This window comes from Cygnus olor, chromosome 3, assembly GCF_009769625.2.
Source record: "Cygnus olor isolate bCygOlo1 chromosome 3, bCygOlo1.pri.v2, whole genome shotgun sequence".
NCBI classification, from domain to species: Eukaryota; Metazoa; Chordata; class Aves; order Anseriformes; family Anatidae; genus Cygnus; species Cygnus olor.
The window spans coordinates 7,341,056-7,361,184 of NC_049171.1; the positions used below are offsets into that span (position 1 = coordinate 7,341,056).

Here is a 20,129-nt window from a genome sequence, read left to right on the forward strand (position 1 = left end):
TTCAGCTCACAAGCCCCAGTTGTAGCAAAGGACCCCATCATGGAGGCCGCATGTATTTGCATCTTTGGTGGCTTTCAGAAAATCACTATTTATTTCCCTTCTCCATCCCTCTCTTCCAGTTCTCTTTTCATGTTCAGGAACAAGGATTTTCCAAATCCCAGAGAATTTCCTGTTTGCTTTGCAGTGAAGTGGAGAAAGAGACGAGAGGGCGGCCAGTAAACAGCAGGGCAGTGGTACGTGCACAGCAGAGAAATGTGCACGTGCTCGCAGCAAGACACCAGTTGTGAATCCTTCTAAAAACGGTGGAAGTAAATGGCATAGCCTTGATAGATTTTCAAAAAAAAAAGGGAAAGCAAATATATATGTGAGCCATGCAAATATATCTTAATTGGTCATGGTGTCAAACGCTGCCTTTAAATTTAATCTGATGAGCATTTCGCTGAGCTGTCAGCAATCATCAGTAGCCTCCAGGCACTAATGAGTTAGCATCAAGGTGTCAATGCTTCTGGCATTAACCTCAATTAGGAGTTAGGGTGATCGCTGAATGAAGGGTCAGCCCTTCATTGCTGAGGCATTCCTCTGCCTGTAGCCTGCAGTCTCCTGCATGAAAGGGGCTGGCAGACTGGCTGCCTACTGCCGCCTCGGTAAAGCCTCATATGTGGCAACATTAATGTTAATTACTACATTTGAAACCTGTGCAGGTCTTGACACGTATGGAGAGTCAACAGGAACCCTATTTAACGAAGGTATTCAATGAGGTTCCCAGGTGAAAAATTAGCCTGTTACAATAAAATGATAAATATCTATAATCTATTAATGGCCAGAACTTTTAAAAGAACATGGTTAAGGGAGAAAATATATTAAAGAATAGAAAGTCTGGGCAGCAGGGTTATGCTTCCAGGAAAAAAAAATCAAGATATAAATAGTCTGTGTAATTTTACCTCTGCTCCGCTTATCTCTCTCCATACTTCCTGAAAGTTTTCCTTTAAATATATTACATTCAAATGTCACCTTGCACAATCATTCTCAGGTAGATCTGCTTTTACAGGATGAAATTAAGGGTGGATCACAGTTGCTTTCAAAGTGTGTCCTCCTCACTAGAGCAGGAGGTCTCAGGACAGCCAGGCACACCCCCGAGCCACCCCCAGCCTGGTTCTCCAGTTGGTGTTCAGATTGCTGTTCAGGCCCAAGGACATGCATATGTATGCCAGAGGAAATCATTCAATGAGCAAATCTGTTTAGAAACCTTAAAGATTTGTCAACCTTGATTCCATTACAGTTTAGCATTGCAATTATTGCAGTACAAGTTCTGGGTCTGTTCTAAAATATTTTTAAAATTGAATGAAAACAAACAAAACAAAACAAAGCACCTGCCTCCTGGCCATCCTTGCCATCAACCACTCCACCATGGCCATCCCTCTGCCTTTCCTTGTCTGTACTTCCAGCAGCCTGTAGCCAGGAGCTCCACAGACCCTGGGCAAAACAACCCTGGAGCAGCCCCTTCCTCAACCCAATGGGAACCTCGCAACAAGCCCCCTGCCTGCTCACCCATGACTTTTACACAGTGGTCTTTATCAAGTAAAACAAGACAAAGCAAAACATAGAGATAAAAATAATAAAGGCTTGAGGTGCACACACCTTTTGAGCAGTGGGGGTCAGGGGTTTCAGAGTACTTTAACTCTTTGTGGGACTCTCTTTCTCCATAGATATTTCTCAATAATGGTCAAGATGCAGGACCACAGCAGCAAGCTTACAAATTTTGCCTAATTGTAAGGCAGCATTTGCCTCACAGTTAATTCTGCTTAGGATCATCGTAAAGATGTCCTTTGAAGTCCCTTTCAGCTTCCTCCAGCCCCATCTTCCTTCCTCCCCATCCCCAAGGCAATGATTTTTATCTCCAGGTCTCCATTTCTTCTCTGCAAGAATCAAAGGACTTTCAAGCCTTTCCCTTGAGGTGACAGCATTACCTGCTCCTCCTCCACCTGAGATGCAGAGCTCTGCTTCCTCAGAATATTTATTTACCCTAATCTATGTCAGACAAACTCATTCTGCCATGGTAATGAAGAGTTGCTGTGTCTGGGCCAGCCAGGCCAGACATGTTCGGACTCTTCTGGATGTACGATTCAGATCAAGCTACAGTGAGTTGTAGAGTAAGCAAAGACAAACGGGAGCAGCAGACTGACAGCTTCCCATTACCTCATTTACCAAACTTCATCTTCAAACTATTTAGGCTGTTTGTACCTTTTCTAATTCCCAGCTAAGTTTGTTCCTGGCTGTGTCACTCAAATTCCATGTTCTTGTGCAATCACTAACCTTAAACCTAAACAGTTCTTTGCCCCTACAGCATATTCTTCCTTGGTGTATGATAACAAAGCCACTGCAGAAGGCTCTGCTCTTAGCAGGTACCTCCAAGTCCGTTAGTAGAGTGTGTGCCCCACTCTAGCACTGGTCAGCAAAAGCAATGGCATCTTGCCTTTGCCCTCCAGTAATCCTTGATCTCTAACAGATCTGTGCCATTGATCCAAATTACATGAGCCTTGCTGACCCAGCAGTTTCCTTCCTTGCTTCTCTAAGATCCAGAAAACTGCATCCACAAAAAATGTTACCAGAGCACCACTAAAGATGAAAAATTCACAGCTTCAGAAGCTGTAAAAAGTCAGCCTTAAACTGACATGTCTGACCTATCACGATGCAGTCTTTAGTTACACCACAACATGCTTTTTTAGCAGGTTCTGTGAAGTCTGAGTATTTCTGAAAGTAAGGTCTGAGGTTCTAAAAGGAGTAACAGGATTCTTGCTTTTCCTTTCCTAGATGGAAGTGTGTAAGAGGAGCTTCAACACATCCATTCACTTGCAGGAACAGGCAACAAATGCTACAAGACCAATGAAAACCTACTCTGCTCCCTCTCCCATGCCACCAACTGCAGTCCTTGACAGCCTACAACAAAACTAAGAACAAAAGCCTGGAAAAATCAAAACCTGTAGGGCACTCAAAGAAGACAGCAAAGCAAGCAACCCCATCTTGGCTCTTAAAAACATCAGGGGAATTTGCAAAGATGAAATGTAGAGAGTGGACTTCAACCCTGTGCAAATCCAGTTATCAGGAAAATCCTCCTCCAAACCCAGTCCTAGAGACTGAAGTAACCCTGAGCTGGGGTGCAAGGCACTGAGCTGCTATTTGAGAGCTATTTCTCACTAATGCTCCTGTCAGGGTAGAGGCAGTTTCTCACGATACAGAGGAAGAAATCCCCCTACGAACAAATAAGGAACAAGTTCATCTTTTACCTGGGCAAGTCTATGGTAACCATAGATCCAGTCAAGCAGTGGGAGTGGGAACCAAAAAACACAAGGAGAAAAGGCAGGTATTATAATTATATGGCAGTGATAATTTTGACTAAAAGAAGCATTTGCCCAAGAACACAATGATTGAAAGCCATCTAACCAGATGTAGATATCTGCACTGCAGAGTTCCTATGTGTTGACAACAATATCTCAGCTAGCCACCAGAAGCTGCATGATACATGTACAGGGGAACTGTCACTTCAGATATGCAGTTCATCTCTTTCAGGCATCTACTTTAGGATGAGATGATTTGTGCCTCAGAAGCAGCTGTTTCTCTCCATTACCTGTAAAAGGAATTTTTCTCAGATGGGAATGTCTACACTATAAATCTCCATGGCCTATGTGTCTACACTTGGTCAGATGAATTCCACTTTATGAATTTTTCATTATTTGCAGTCATTACATGAGACTGGATAGCTTTTTAAAAGATACACTATAACTTGAATAGAAGCATGGGCTTGATACAAAAAATAGTGGAGAAACTTCTATGACGTTATGAAAATAAGACAGGATTTGAAGAGATGTCCCAAACCATCTCTGAACCCAGATTCATGTTATTGAAAGTAGCCATGTCTTGTGATTATATTATACTATTATTCTGTTCTTTATCTATTTGTTAGATCAAACTATGTGGCCATGAATTTACATTCTACATGTCTCCGAGTTCTGCTTTACAGTATGACAAAAGAATCCCAGTTAAACGGGCATTATTAAACATTGTTCATCCAGTTTAATATCCTTAGAATTAAGTTTTCTAAAATGTTTATTTGCTGGTAAACATCAGTTTATAACTTCTGGAGAAAAGAAGTCTGTTTTCTATATTCTCTGTCTGTCTTTCTCTAGCAAGACCCTATCTGTGTTGCCCTGTTTCTAAGAGGGTCTAAAAGGGGTTGTTTCTTTTTTGAAGTTTGGAATTGCTTTTTTTGTTTTGGTTTCGTTTGGGTTTTTTTTTTGGTTTCTTTTTTTTTTCAGATCTTGGGCATTGCTTTTTATAGCAACAAAAGCATTTTTACAGTGATTAAAATACATTTTCTACATTCATGAATCCATAAATTTTAACAGCAAAAGGGACTATTACATTCACCCAGCCTGAGGCATTGACAGATTTACTGCACAGGAGTTAATGGACTAGGGGATTGTCCCTTTGAGGTTACAGGAGAGAATTTGTGTGCCTCTTCAGCCTCTCTCCTCATCATCATCATGAGGGCAACCACCTCAGAGCTCTCATCTAACACAGAGCCTGCCTCTAGTCCAACATACTTGATAGGATATTGGTTTAAACACAACATTTTGGAGGAAGCCAGCCTGCTTTCCCAAGTACCCACAGAAAGCAAAGGTCAGCACGCTCCCATCAGCCATGTTTGGTCTCCCAGTAGCACCACTCACCACAAAACAGCATTAGCTGCTGTCTCTGCAGTTATGTTTTATCCTTTACCCGCCCAGTTCTCTCATCAGGATGTAAAGGGTGAGGCTTCTGGGACTTAGCTTATTGCCTCATAAAGCAGGATGGCAGGATTATTAATGCGGCAGAACTGCAGGATTTTCAAGCAATTTATGAGTTTCCATGGCAGTTCATTAGCTCTCAGCCCAATGACTCCTTTCTACTGAGCATGAATCAAGGAGACACACACACATCTAAACACATGATGGATACTCATATCCAAGGCCACATTTGCTCCATTTTGTAAAACCTGCATCTAACAAAGGCACTAAAAACTCAGCACTTATCCAGGACCTACAACCAATCCACTGAAACATGCCTAGACGAAAAGAAATTTACAATCCCCATCTTTTCTTTTTTTTTTTCCTTTTTTTTTTTTCTTTTTTTTTTTTTTCTCGTCAGGGCATTTCTGATCAATGCGTGCTTTTAAAGAATAGGAGGTACTTGGCAGAGGACTCACATTTACAGTCTCCATTGCCTGCATGGTGGCAGGTCTGGCAGTCAGGACAGCAGGCACTCTGGATTGCTCCCTTCTCTTGACTTACAGTGCTATGAGTATGGTTTCTCTTTACATACAGTCAAGCCCCACTCAAGGAAGTATTTAAGAAAATGTTTAACTTTCATGCTATTTATGCATGGGACTTAAAGTAAAGCACACACTTAAACACTTCTTTGAATGCAAGTTATATTACGCATGTGCAAAAAAATTCAGCTAGTCTTCAAATTCATTGCTGAGTTAAGAGTTCAGTAGAGAGGAAAGAGAGGGAAGATGTCTAGAAAATTAAAGGGAATCTTTGAAGGTAATAAGTGGACAATTAAGAAAAAGGGAAAGGTCAGGAGTACAGTAACTTTTATCAGTAAGTACAAAATCACAGCAATAATGATGCTAGGAAGCTACCTGCAGATATTGCAAATACAGTGTTTTATACCAAAGAAAGACATAGATAGAGACAGAGTGACAAGAGACAGGGACAGAGAGAAGAGGGGTGAAAAAAAACAAACAAAATGAAACCAACCAAGAAAGAAAGAAAGAAAGAAAGAAAGAAAGAAAGAAAAAGAGAAAGAAAGATTTCTGAAGTTTTTGTTGCACTACATTTCTAAGTCACATTATTGCTCTTATTGGCTGTTACTCTATGAGTTTCAGGGTATTTTAAAGAAAAAGCAAAGCCAAAATTTTTGTATCTTCCTCTAGTTACAGCTGCCATGCTCAGAAAGCAACCCCACCACGTGTTACATGCTTTCCCAAAATTAACTTGCCTTTTCCTATTTAAATAACAATTAATGTATTTATTAATGCAGTAATGGGACCCACATACTGGAAAATCCCACCTTCCCCACCATCCCATTAGCTAAATTTGGCTTTGGACCAAATGTTAGCATTTCAGCTCTTGCCAAGGTTCAGGTTTGGAATGTTTTATGTTGGAGGATTTTCATCTGTTTCCTTGGCTGGGCTAATGGGACCCTAATGCACACGCGAGATCACTATCTCATTGGGCTGCCAGTTACTTGCTTGTTTCAATCATCTTGTACATACACGCTAACTCGTAGCATTTCCATCTCAGCTAAGTGATGCCAATCGGTGTTTAATGAAAAATGCAAAGGGATATATAATATAATATCGAGTTCTGATCCTGCCACACTGACTTGAGACAAGCATTCCCAGTGACTGGAGTAATTACAACAAATCATTCAAAAACCTAAAGCTGGACAAAAAGTTAGATGACACCTTTCCTTAAAATCAGATTCATCAACAAAATTGTGTATGTCTGGCAGGAATTCTTATATCCAATGAAATATTGGGGATGGAGGAATGGACCTCCAAGAAATTTGGAAATAGTTTAAAGAAACCAAAGCTGTTGCCTTACCTATTTACTCCTTGGAGATCAGGGACAGGGCTCAGCTCCTGCTGACAAGTCAGAGAAGGACAGTCTGCAAATGCTGACCTGAGAGATTTTTGCAGATGTTCTTCTACCAGGACTTGGAGATAAGTCACCTCACTTGCTGTTCACTAGCCATTGCTCTACACAGCCTACACCAGTATTAATGCCTGTCATAAGTCCACATCAGCAAAAGAGACATGATTTCTGCTAACAACATGTGTTTTGAATTAATATCACCTTTTGTCACCTCACAAATTAATCCCTCAATGGATTTTTCTTTTTCCAGAAATTGCTATCAGGAGACATATTTTTCTCTTTCCAGCCCACCCCACGCTTTAGCAGAGTTCAGCTGCCCTGAACCCACAACTAGTAAAGTTTCTCAAATGGGGAATGTCTATTTAAAGATCCTTCTACCCACAGTACCATGTTCATCAGTAGGCTTGCTCTCACTTCCTCTTCTGAAGCAGCACAGTAGCTCAGTAACACTGGTCAAGGACACGTTTGTTCTTGTCATGGGTAGGACAAGTGACATGGTCCAAACTGCAGAACCATGGCTGGACATTCCTGCCACAGCTTGGCAGCTGAGAAGTGAGAGAGGTGAGCAGACTGCACAGGTTGGTCTCAGAGCAATGAAATCACCTACATGAGGCAGTCAGGAGAATGGGTGAAGTGATGCTCAGAGAAACCTCAATGTACACCCATCACGTTTCCAAGCTATGCCAGGATTGCTCTGCATCTTCCACTGCTCTTCAATGAAAACCATCAAAGCTGCAACCTACAGTCCATGCATCCAGTGTCTGGATGCAAGAGGTGGGGAGCAGGGACGTGTATCAAGACATAGGTCATAGAAAAGGATGCCCAAACCAAAAGGTACAAGAGTCACTTTACCAATCAAACAAAGCCTGTCCTCTTTCATTCCCATGGGTTTTGTGAGCATAGCAGAACACCATAGCAGGAGCAGTAATATATGCAGCTTTATACAAACCTGAAACAAAGAGATATCTAACAGGAGGTTCTCTAAACTGCAGTTGTTCTCTAAACCATAAGAACATCAAGTTCCTTGTTTTTATCATTTCTTTTAAGAGAATGACAGAATTTTGTTCTGTCCAGCATGAGCACATGGAACTGGAATTTGATTTCTAGTTAATTTGGGGTTTATATTTTGAAGGATTTTGCCATTTGAGGGGAGAAATATGTCTGAATGATCACAAAATCCAGCTGAGAGATGTCTGAGATCATGGTTTTGAAGAGGAGCCATGGACACCCTCAAAGGATGAGGCACATTTCACCCACTAAAAAGCCATTTTTTGCTCTCAGGTATGACTCATTTCCTGATGCAACTAGGCTACGACTAGGAAAGCTAAAGTCAGATTAAGAGATGACTAATGCCTTCTGTAGTGGACTTTGGGACCAGGACCACAGTGCCAGAAGGAGGCTGCATAGGCCTTTGAAGGAGGTATCTTCTTGGAAATTTATCATGGGGCTCTGTTTGGTTTGTCCCTGCATTTTGAATTATGGAGCTCCTGTTTTGCTGTGTTGCCTTGGTTTCTGTCATATCCCCATGAGCATGAGCTTCTCTCCAGTCTTTGTATAATAAAACTGGCATAACAATATCACCTTCCTGGCTAGAAAATTCACAAGGCTTTGATAGATATTCTTGCTATTTCTTGCTAAATCATTTCAAACAAAAACAAAGAAGTGAAGATTAAAAAAACACATTCCTGCTACTCCTGCCAAATGAAACAACAGCCAGGCAGGAGCCCAGAGCTTCGTGCTCCCAAATCTCTCTCTCTGCTCTTCAACATGCTACACATCAGCCACGTTATAGCAATTATACAAATTCTATAGTGACTCCATCTCAAAAATCATATAGTAGATTTGGCATGCTGCTGTTTGGCATGCTGCTGGAGATTGACCCACAGATCTGTTGTTGTCTGATGACACGGCCAGCACATCAGATAGTTCAGCCATCTACTTAGCAGATTCAAAATAGCGCCAGAATTTCTCTTCCAGGTGGATGTAGAAACTAACAGATAGAGAGACAGAGCTGATCCTAGCAACAACTCTACAAACAAAACCCTTAAGCAAATATTTTCAAATATATCAGCTACAAATGACCAAAATTTTTTCGCTGGAAGAAGACAGACCTGATCTTGTTTTCATACCACATAGCTCAGAGAGGAAGATTTTTTTTCTCTGTTGCAAAGATGACTAGTCAGTTAGGAGTACAGTATCTGCTCAACAGTGTGACTTATGATCCCAACTTAGAACATTTTTTTTTTCAGATAACAGTTTTTTGTTAGGAAAATATTGCTATGTTCACCTGGAGATTTTGCATGCAATTTTCTTCCAATGTCCTGGAAGAGTATGGATAAGTGATTGTCTTATTCTTTGGTACAAAATGAAGTACAGAACCAAGTAAAAAGGATCCTACTGATAACCACAACTTTGCTGGAGGGAAATAAACAGCAGGATGCTAACATTTGGGATGTAAGCATCCAGTGAATAGGTTGATGCCACTGACAGATTGTGCTGCCTTGCAGGGACAGTGTTGAATGGGTTAAAAAAAATAATAATAATTTCCATATTTTCTGCTTTTTCTGTCAAGCCAATAAGTAGAAAAAGAGGCAGAATTAAACTCAAGTGACCCACAGGGTTTTCCCTTGTTGACCAAATGAAAATAGCCATCATCCAACTGGAAGCTCAACCACTTTTTATGCACAATTACAACTCTTGTCATTTTCCATCCACTACTGTTCATTAAACACGTACCCCAATGAGAGTTAAAGTAAGAGCTTTTTTGCAACTCACCACAAGTGTAGATGACATTGAGATGCTTTCGGATGCCAGGGTAACAAGGATCTCCAAATTCATAGGTGCTGGCATATATGCTACAACTTCTTTTCCCATGACAGCGCTTGATCATGAGTTGGAGAGCAGTAGCTGACTGACACTCTACAAGGGAAAAAGGATATCTATTTTTGAATATTCATCCATCCACATCATAAATGCCCTAAGAAAAAATTTACCAGATGTAGACTGTGAGAGTGCACACATATGAGCTCTCCGACAGTATTTTAAAATCTTTGTGTTCACATGAAAAGCTGTATCTGACTCTCAAACACATCTAATTGATTGCAAATTGAAAGGGAATTACCAAAAAGAATAGAGTCAAAACTTCTCCTCATGAGCAGAAAGAAGGCTGTAAATAAAAGATTACTTGTCTTCAAAGGAAAAAGCCTATCCAAAATAAAAATAATTCCTCTTTACCTAGCATTTGCTTTATAAAGTTCTTAAAAGACTCTAAGAGAGGCATCGTCATCCTCATTTTCACAGGTGGAGAAACAGAGCCATAGAAAATGACTGTTTCAGAAAATGACTCTGAACATGAAGAGACTAACAACAGCAGGTCAGTGCAGAGCATGGAAAAAGTCTGAGATCTCAGGAGCTTCATTCCAATGCATTTATCCAGACAAACTACAAGCTTCCCCATAAACTAAGAGACTGTCATAGGAACAGAAAATATGTGGCTATAACATTTACAAAATTCATATGGAATTCATGTAGATTTATTTAGCTGATAATGCAACTGATCATAGCAACATGCAAAATTATTAGCAAATTTCCACCTCGTGAGTGTAAGGAAATGATCTTGTTCAGGGAAGGGTAAAACCCCAGTTTGATTTGTGTAAGTAGAATTTTTTCCACGTTTTTCTTGTTTGTAGGCTTTTTTAGCCTATGTTATGTCCAAGAGAGCTGTCTCAAGTCTTCAGTCACCACCTCCGCCCTCCTTCTGCAGTCAGAGGTAGTTAGCGTCCCTGTCTACTCTTGGCAGATGCTGTATTTCCAAGCATAAGGAGGGTTACTGTGAGGTCAAATAATTACAGTTTTACCATCCACCATGCAAGTAGAAATATTCTGTTAATTTTGTTTATTCCATGCAAGAATAAATGTTTGTCAGATCAGGTCTTTAGAATATGCAAAGCTCCATATGTAAATATTTACTCAAGTATTATCTTATACCAGATTGTTAGCTACTGTTTTCTCATGTAAGACACAGAGGATTTGTACAGACATGCTCTCCAACGTTTTTGTGCTAGACTTGATAGTTTGCTTTCTCTGTCCAAGCAGGCCAGCCACCATGGGAATTTGACAAGGCGATACTTCTTCAACATCAGCAGTTGCCAAAAGCAACAGAAAAATGTACAGAGAAAATAATACGATCCCATTTGGTCACTAATCAGGAGGCAGGGAGAGGAAAAAGGGACCCTAAAAGGTATTGAATGCTAGAAAGCAGTGCGGTGGTTTCACACTGATGGGCAGCTGAGCACCACCACACTGCTCTCTCACTCCCCCTCCTCAAAAGAACAGGAGAAGAAAATACAATGAAAAAAAATGCTTGTAGGTTGAGATAAGGACAGGGACATCACACACCATCATGGGCAAAAAAGACTCAGCATAAAGGAGATTAATGTGATTTATTGCCCACTAAATTGTCTCACTAGAGCAGTGGGAACTAACAGCAAACTAAAACCATGTCCCCCCATCCACCCTCTTCCACCTCCTCCCTATGTGTGGCTCAGGGAATGGGTGCTGTGGTCAGTCCCTGACGCTTTGTCTCCACCGCTCCTTCATGGTCCCTCTCTGCCCCTGCTCCCCCTGGGGTCCCTCCCACGGGATGCCGTCCTTCCCGAACTGAGCCTGCGGGGGCTGCCCACAGGCAGCAGCTCTTCAAGAACTGCTCCCACACGGCTCCGTACCATGGGGTCCATCCCCCAGGAGCAAACTGCTCCAGCACGGGGCCCCCACAGGCGGCAGCTCCCCCCAGACCCCCTGCTCCTGCGTGGGCTCCTCTCCACGGGCTGCAGCTCCGGCCCGGGGCCTGCTCCTGCGGGGGCTCTCCATGGGCCACAGCCTCCTCCAGGCCACATCCACCTGCTCCACCGGGGGCTCCTCCACAGGCTGCAGCGTGGAGATCTGCTCCATGTGGGACCCATGGGCTGCAGGGGGACAGCCTGCTCCACTAGGGGCCTCTCCACAGACTGCAGGGGAACTTGTGCTGTGTGCCTGGAGCACCTCCTGTCCTCCTTCTGCTCTGACCTGGGGTCTGCAGGGCTGCTTCTCTCACATTTTCTCACCCCTCTCTCCCAGCTGCTGTTGCACAGAAGTTTTTTTTTCCCTTTCTTAAATCTGTTCTCCCAGAGAGCCAACCAGCGTTGCTCATGGCTCAGCTCTGGCCAGCGGCAGGTCCCTCTTGGAGCCATCTGGAGCTGGCTCTGATCTGACATGGGGCAGCTGCTGGGCTCTGCTTGTAGAGGCCAGCCCTGCAGACCCCTACCAAAACCTTGTCACAATATCCCAATAAAGCAGCACAACAACGAAGTAATGACAGACACGGGAAGGCCACAGAAAACTAAGCCCAGAGGGCAACATGTCTTTTTCTCAAATGAAAGGCAGCTTTTTATTTCACATGCTGCAAATGACAAAAGAACAGGGCCCCATATGAGCATTTTCATACTGAAACACCCAAACTTCCTTAGGGGATTTTTGATCCATCGAGTGTCAGAAATTCCACTGGAAACATCTGGCACGCAGCAATCCTGCTATATTGTCTTTTGTCAAATGTCCAGTTAGAGAAACTCATCAAATCTAAGCACTGCATAGGATTTCATGGAGGGTGCTTGTTCTTTTTTTTATGTTATTGTTCTCACGCACTCCACAGGGCTGTCTGCACAGGGGCCTCACCCCCAGCACAGGAGCACACCACCTCCATGGGAGGCTGGAGAATTACCCATGCAGCTCCTATAACTGAGAGGGGCATGACAAGTCTTTTGCATCCATCACCAGAAATGGTCAGACTTTGGGTTCTCCTCCTGTGAGAATGAGCTGTTACAAGTTACAGACTCTGCCTTCCACCATAACAAGTTGGACTGACTCTTCAAGTGCCAGATCTGTAGATTTAGCACACTGAAAATGCTGTTAGTAGCTTTATGGGCCATATGCCCTCATGCTAACATCACTGGTTTTTCTAGCCATCACTAGTGATCACCAGCCCCTTCCCCAGCCCCACCTACCAATGCAGATGTTGCCTGAGCTATAATATCCAAGCAGAGAGCCATGTAGCTCCATCTGCCAGAGCAGGTCCTGACATTGCAATTCCTATTTGTATTTTAACAGTGCTGAGGTCCAGCCTACACTGTTTGGCTAACGTGTTTGCTGGTAAATGGAAACCTACCCTGGCCCATTCCCCAGCCCTGAGGCCAACTGTGTTGGAACAACCCATATCGATGTTATTAAATACTCTTACCTTCCAAAACAGGGTGGGAAAACACAGTGGGAATTGACTCTGTCCTATATACAATCTCAAACCATCTTCTGAATTGCCTAGGAGAGTGTTGGTTGGGCCAAGGCAACTAACTGTGGCATGGACCATGCTACAACTTAAGAGAACAGAGGATATATTTCCAGTTTCCAGGCCCTGGCACTGCTAGTTTACCAGCACACAGGTAGACCTAGACAGCCAGCTTCTGTCCAGAAGCCATCAAGATTCCATCCAGAAGCCAGAATATGACCAGCCATTCTATTCACTTAACCATCAGTAATGTAATGTTTGACTCTCCAATTGCCAGACTGCTCCAGCTCAACCTGCATTAGCCAAAATGAGCAGAAAGCAAAAGAGACTCTACATGGTTCAGTTACAGATGAGGATTAAATTCCCTAACATAGGAAGTAGGGAACCAAGATTTAAAAAGCCTCTTTTTTACGGCCTTTATAGAAACCTTAATATTGAATATATACCCAGTACAAACGTCACCTGTTAGGACTGTAGCACATAAACCGTACAACAATTTAGTTGGAAGCAATATCTGGGCCTTATCCAGTCCAACCTCCTGCTCAAAGCAGGGAAAGCTTTGAATTTACATCAGGTTACTCAATAATTTGCCCAGGCAGGTTTTGAAAATCTCTGCAGATGAATATTGCCCAACTTCCCTGGGCACCTGTTCCAGGGCTAAACCAATATCCAGGTGAAGAATTTTTTCCTTATATCTAATCAGATTTCCATTGCTGTAACTTGTGTTGATTGCTTTTTTTTTTCTTTTTTTTCATTGTTTTTTTCCTATGCATTTCCAAAAAGTCTTCTATATAGCCAACTATTAGGGAATAGAAAAACCAGCAATGACAACCCTGCCTGAGCTTTCTCTTCCTGAGACTGAAGAAGCTGAGGTCTTTCAGCATTTCCACATGTTCTGTGTGCTCCTGCCCCCTGACTATCTTAGTGGCTCTTTGCTAGATTCACTGCAGTTTTTCAACATCTCTCTTTATCTGGGGAGCCCCAAACTGAACACTCCAGTACTCCAGATAAGTGGAGTACTGGAGGGCCAAATAGAATGAATAAACCCTCTATTTGATGTGTTTGCCATGTTCTTACTAATACAGTTCAGTATCCATTTAGCCACTGTTGCCACAAGACCTCACCCGACTCACACTCAACTTGTTGCCCTCCAGGACACCCTGGTCTTTTTTTTCTGCAGAGGTACTTTCCACCCAGCTGGCCTCCAGCATGCACTGTTGCAGAGGGTTATTCAGGTGCAGTTTGCCTTTTCTTAACTTCACAAGGTTTCACAAGGTTTTCCCTCTGAGGTCCCTACCACTTGCTGTAACAATTGCCATCCAATTTGGTACCACCCACAAACTCTATCCCATGATCCAAGCCATTACTGAAATCTTAAGCAATATTGGTCTGTGTGTGGTTATTATTGACTTCTTGTAACTGGCTACCAGTTGGACTTCAACAGAGCATTGTGGAGGTTTCTGGTAGAACTTCATTTACTTGACTCTTGTAGCAAACAGCCACGATCTAGTCAGGTCTTTATTGTTGGCACTGACCTCCAAATCCTAATGAGCACCAAAATCTGGTGAGTGCAGGAATGTCAAAAAGTCATCTCATGAACACAGGCTACAAGAGCCAGCTAAGCCCCACTGACAACACCAGGTTCCTGCATGGTAAATCCAAATACTGTTCTCTTCCAGTACTCACAAAAAAAAAAAAAAAAAAAAAAAAAAAAAAAAAAAAAAGACCCTACAGCACAAAAATTGACAAAGTATTCACTTTGAAAACTTCCCTTTGGTCACAGCAGAGAATTTTCCCTGCATACAACTTTTAAGCACAAAGGTCTTGTGATTTCCAGAAACATGCGAGCAAGCAGCCAGCAGTATTCTGAGGAAGAATTATACCTATACTGAAATTAGCTTGGTCTCCCCTCTTTTATTTTGACCTGTCAACTTGTCTGTCCTTCACATAACACATTGTACTGAAAAATGTGACAGCATCATCATAACCTCCAAATGGGACCATCTCCCTCCTACACTTCAAAGGATTTGTGATAAGGAGGTCATTCAGTTGGAAGCCAAAATGCCATATTCTAGAAACTTTATTCCCTCACTAACTAGCACAGAAGATGTCAATAATACATCTGAGAGACTGCTGAATGATAGACAAGGCTACAGCATCCTCATAAATCACCGTCACCACCATGTCATCCACAGCTCTAGAAGTGAAAACCTGGTCTTTTCTTTTACACCTCCACCACCACCCCCTACCCCACCTCCCTCCCCATGTCTCAGGGGTATAAAAACACTCAGCATCACTCATGTTAGCTGTTTTGACATGCATGTAGGTAATTTAACTTCTGAATGTAAACAAGTCCTTAGGGAGCTGGGTTGAAGTGAGATCTTCAGGTATATTGGTACCTTTTCAGGAGGTGATTCCAGGTCAGAAGGCTTCACCTCCAATTACCTATTCCCAGAGCTCAGAGAGGGAATAAAATGGAGATTCTCTTATCCATAAATGAAGCAGTTAGCCTCTCAAAAAGATGGAGGGGAGCCAAGCCCAGCAATGTGGTAGAGCAGAGTTGGGCCATGGTCCCAGTTCATGTTTTCCAGACCTTCAGAAGTGGCACTCTCATTGCACTTGATGGCATGCTCATTTAGGGCAACATTTCCTTTCTTTTCCTGCTTGTTTGCTAAGTGCAAACTGTGTGTGTTATACTAAATACTATCCTGATCCCATGTGTCAGAGACACAGCAAAGGACACTCACAAATGCCAACACCATAACAGTAAGTCTGAAGTAAGTACTGCTAAGCAGAGCAAGGTCCCTGCCAAGAACCTTTTAAAGCCCACAAAGCTCAAATCCCACAGCATAGCAATAAAACTACTTTAAGGCCTCACAGATGATACAGAACTCACTTACACAGGTTGGACCAGAGTTACCTTCTTCTTTCATTAGTCTTGGATTGCTCCAGTACACTGCCTAAGAAGAAATACAATTCCTGGCTATGGTGAAACTTCCACATGTGAAAGTGTTTAAAGATATCAGCTGTGCTTTTGGCATCTGGTATTTCAGACCAAAGTTTGTGTCTGGGGGACAGTGGGATCAGCTCACTTTATCCTCTCTACTCCTGGCCCCACTTTCTAAAAGTTGCACATCCCTCCAGCCTCGCTACTGCTGCGAGGTCGAAGTGAATTCCCTTTCACAGCATCGTTCCACAAAAGCACACTGCTGGGCAGCTTGATTTCACAACTGTTAGTCTAAGCCCTCGATAGGCAATTCATTTTACCGGTTCAATTTAGTATTCCAGGACTGCTAGGCTGATATTACTCCCTCATCTACTGTCTTTACCAGCCCAACATCTGACAGGGTAAAACCCAAATCAGATGGCACCAAAGCCATGCTGGAGGATTTTACCAGCTGCAGCTTGCACACAGCACTGGCTTTAATACTAGAATCAATCTCGGTGATGTAATGTCCATATCATCAAGCTCACCACAATGAATGGGTTTTAGTCGGTTTAAGGCTGCTTCCCAGCATGAGTATTTCTTTATTACCTCTTCCTGGTGACAAAAACAAATTGGAGCCAATGCCTATTAATCACATCCGTTACTTTGGTTACTCACTGTTACTTGTTTTTCTCCAACAAGGGTGACACATCCAAATCTGAAAGCCAAGCCATACGTTGCTGCTTTTGATTGCAAAACCTATCTGGGTTCGAAAGAATGTTTCCAAACAGTTTAATTTTTGCACTATGGTAACTCTTAGATGCTCCGGTGGAGATCAGGACCTCTTCCAAGGCAGCAGTCATCACAGATGGATCCCCAGATGTAGACACCTTGTTTTGAGATGTGTGACTAATTGTGCAGCGAAGCTGGGCACGTGCCAGATGCCCAAGAACATCTGCGCATTTGTTAATCTCATGATCAGACTGATCAGCTACATCCATGTGCAGCCTGCAAAGGCAGGCTCCTGAGCTGATGAAGCAAGCTTTCCAGAGCACGCAGGACCGTGTACACCTGAATGTGCTAATAAATTAGCATGCTGTAAGGCTGTAAGGCAGTGGGTTTTTCCCACAGGCTGCCCAAGGGCCTAGAAAGGCAGCAGGGAATGGAACACGCCTCCATTGACCCTTCTGTCAGAATAAAGAGCAAATAATTCTTCACAGACCTGAGGATCATGGGGAGCACAACATTTTCAATCTTTTGCTGCTTATATATATATAATTACTATAATTACTCTTTCACCTGAGCATCATATCAGCTTTATGTCAGTGATCTTGATAGCCCTGATTGCATATTGGCCCTTTATGCCCTCATTTCACATAAGAATCACATGTGTGCACTTGAAAAAAAAAAAGAATTGAGCCTGAGAAGAAACCTCTACCCATTTGTCAGAGGAAGCATTCCCTGAGTCGGTGAATTTAGCACAAAAATTGGAGCACTCATTCTACTTTTTCAATAAACAAAACACAGTATAAGATCTTGAAGTATCAGAAGGACCAAATGACTAGCTATAAATGAAGGCTTCAGAAAGAGAATCACAGCCCAAGATACTATTTCCAGGAGTGCATGTGAAGTGATGAGGAACTGGAACATGACTAGTGGTGCCTGATCAAGAGACGAATTCTGCAGCGCACACAGGCTCAGTGATGCTTTGGCTGCCTCAGGAGCAGACCTACAGCTGGAATTAAAACGGTCAGCAGAACCCTAGCTGTCCTCACTGCCTTTTGAGGAGCAGGTGAAAGGAATGAGCTAAGGCATATATTCCCTTGAGGGAAGTCATTCACAAGCAAGTGACAGCTCTAGGAGGAAACGCCTCCCAGGCAAAGGACGTGATTTTTCTCTGAAACATGCAGTAAGATTTCTTGCTAAAGGATAAAACAGGAAAAGTTACGTGCTGAGAGCTCTGAAACAGGGAGGACAGAATGAAAGATGGAAGATGTGGAGGTCAAATAACTAAAGAGAGAAATCTGATTCCTGCAAAAAAATACTGACAGAGGTCTGAATCAGCACTGTGGTTACACACTTATCTGCCAAAAGAGAAAACAAACTTCAGTGGATGGGAAAGAAGGATGTAAGTAGGAGGAAAGTAACTCCAATGTTGCAGGTGAGGCTGCTGCCTAGACTCCTTCCTGGAAGACCAAGGAACGACTCAGAACTGCCTCATTCAGTTGCATGTCTTCATGGAGTATTGATGAGCCAGCCCGCACCACATGCTGTATATCTCCCAGGCATTTTCAGCTTATCCCGTGCCCATTAAGTTTGATGTTCTTTTTGAAACCCAGTGCAGAAAAATGGTAAATAAAGATGGATTTTGTCCCATTTCCCTCTACAATAAGCAGCCCAGGTGGCTGATTTGTATCAGTGAGGCACTGTTGCACAGTTTCAGATGGGGGCAACAAAGATAAACTGAATTTCTCTGTATAGAGGCATACATTCCTCTATAAAGGACACAAGAAGTGAGTTAGATTTAGAAACAAAGGGAAAGTGGGAAAACAGAGGGAGGAAAGTGGGAAAACAGAGGGAGAAAACCAAGCCACAGATATGAGACCTTAAGACCAACCAATATGAAGACCAGTAGAAACAAAAGACTGCCCTTAAGGAGAAAAGAAGCAGAAGTAGATGTCTAAAGAGGAAAGTTCAGGAAGTGGAGATTCAAAACAATGAAGAGGCTGTTGTTTTGGAAGCCAGAACAATAGATTTCAAAAAACATGGACAGTAAATCTGTTCCAAATACAAGAAAACCCTCTTCAAGTAGGAAATAAAAGAGAACAATTTGTTGGAAGAGATGGTTAAAAGCATTTCTGAGCTGTAAGCAGGGGCTCAAGATCATTTTTGCTGGATAGGGCACTGGAATGTGGAAGAGGGTTTGTGGACAGGATTGCTGGGGAAGTAACACAAGGGTTTTGGCCCACATATTAGCTCTGGCTTCCCAGGTCCCTGCTGCCCAGGGATGTCTGAGCACCATCTGATGTGGTACAGAACAGAGTCAGAGAGATGCTCCAGCATCTCATGGTCCACACCGAGGCCAAGAAGAGTCTACCTCCTCAACAGCATCAAGCCCAGCCTGACATCTCCTCTTCTGTGAGCTTTTATAAGTTTCAGGGACTTTTTATTTCGTTTCTGTTCCTGTGGTATTTGGTACTTTGGTAGCACGTTGAGCTGGGTTTCTGATATCCATTGCCATCATCGTTATTACAAATTCACATTGGTACAGCTGGATATAATATCTATGTCTTGCACAATGTCACTGAAAACAGCTGGCTAAAAAGATCTACATCCAAACATTAGAAGGATGTGCTAACAAGGCCGTTTTTACAATAAAAAATACATTTTAATGAAAGAGAGAGAAAAATTACTCACCACACACTTCATAAAACTTTGGAAACTTGAGCAATAGGCCAGAAAAGAGAAATTATCTTTAAAAAAATGAAATTTAATTACATCTAGAGACTGCAACTGAAAGATCCATTGCAGGCTTAATTACAGATGCCGTTATTACATTTAGAAGCATTTGGTTTATTAAAGTGATCTCAAATCATCTTATCACCTTTGTAGCTGGAACCAGCACTCATATAAAACATGTGAGGCTCCAGTTTTGCAGAGACTTACTTGGAGTGTGTGAAGTTGAGCAAATTAATAACGTTTTGCAGGTTTGGGAGTTACAGTGAGAATCTGAGGACAGCAACAAACTTGGCTCCAAGGAGTCTCAGAGAACAAAGAAGTTTGGGTCTGGCAACAACAGTAAAATTTTATTATTTAATTTGCAGCAGAAAACAGTTGATTGTGGGCCATAAGGCATTCAAGATACAAAGCAAAGAAGCTAACAGCTCCTGCTTCAGCCAGTAGAAGATAAGGTTGGTGTATTCAGTGCAGCTACTGCTCTGTGAAGACCCTCAGTTTATCTGTCCTTCCTATTCACTACTGCCCAACAATTTTCCTGAACATGGGCACACTTCAAAAAGTGCCTACATCTGTGCTGAAGCAAGATCTAAACTTCGGAAGCTGTGGGACTGGCCCATCTTTTTTAAAAGACTACCCAGCTGACACAATCTGCAAGTCATTTCTTGCCCTTGCTTCCTAAAATAAAGCACGGCATGCCTGCAGCCTCACAGGTTTCGCATTACCTTTGTTT

General features: G+C 42.5%; 1 protein-coding gene across 3 annotated transcripts in view; it reads right to left on the reverse strand.

The window, feature by feature from the left end:
* Nucleotides 1–20,129, reverse strand: part of EVA1A (eva-1 homolog A, regulator of programmed cell death) — a 199,632-nt gene that overhangs the window by 90,131 nt on the left and 89,372 nt on the right. For all 3 annotated transcript variants that reach the window (XM_040554330.1, XM_040554332.1, XM_040554331.1), the window contains exon 5: nucleotides 9,474–9,617. In XM_040554330.1, the coding sequence (XP_040410264.1) occupies nucleotides 9,474–9,617 (144 nt within the window). The remainder of the gene's footprint in view (nucleotides 1–9,473; nucleotides 9,618–20,129) is intronic.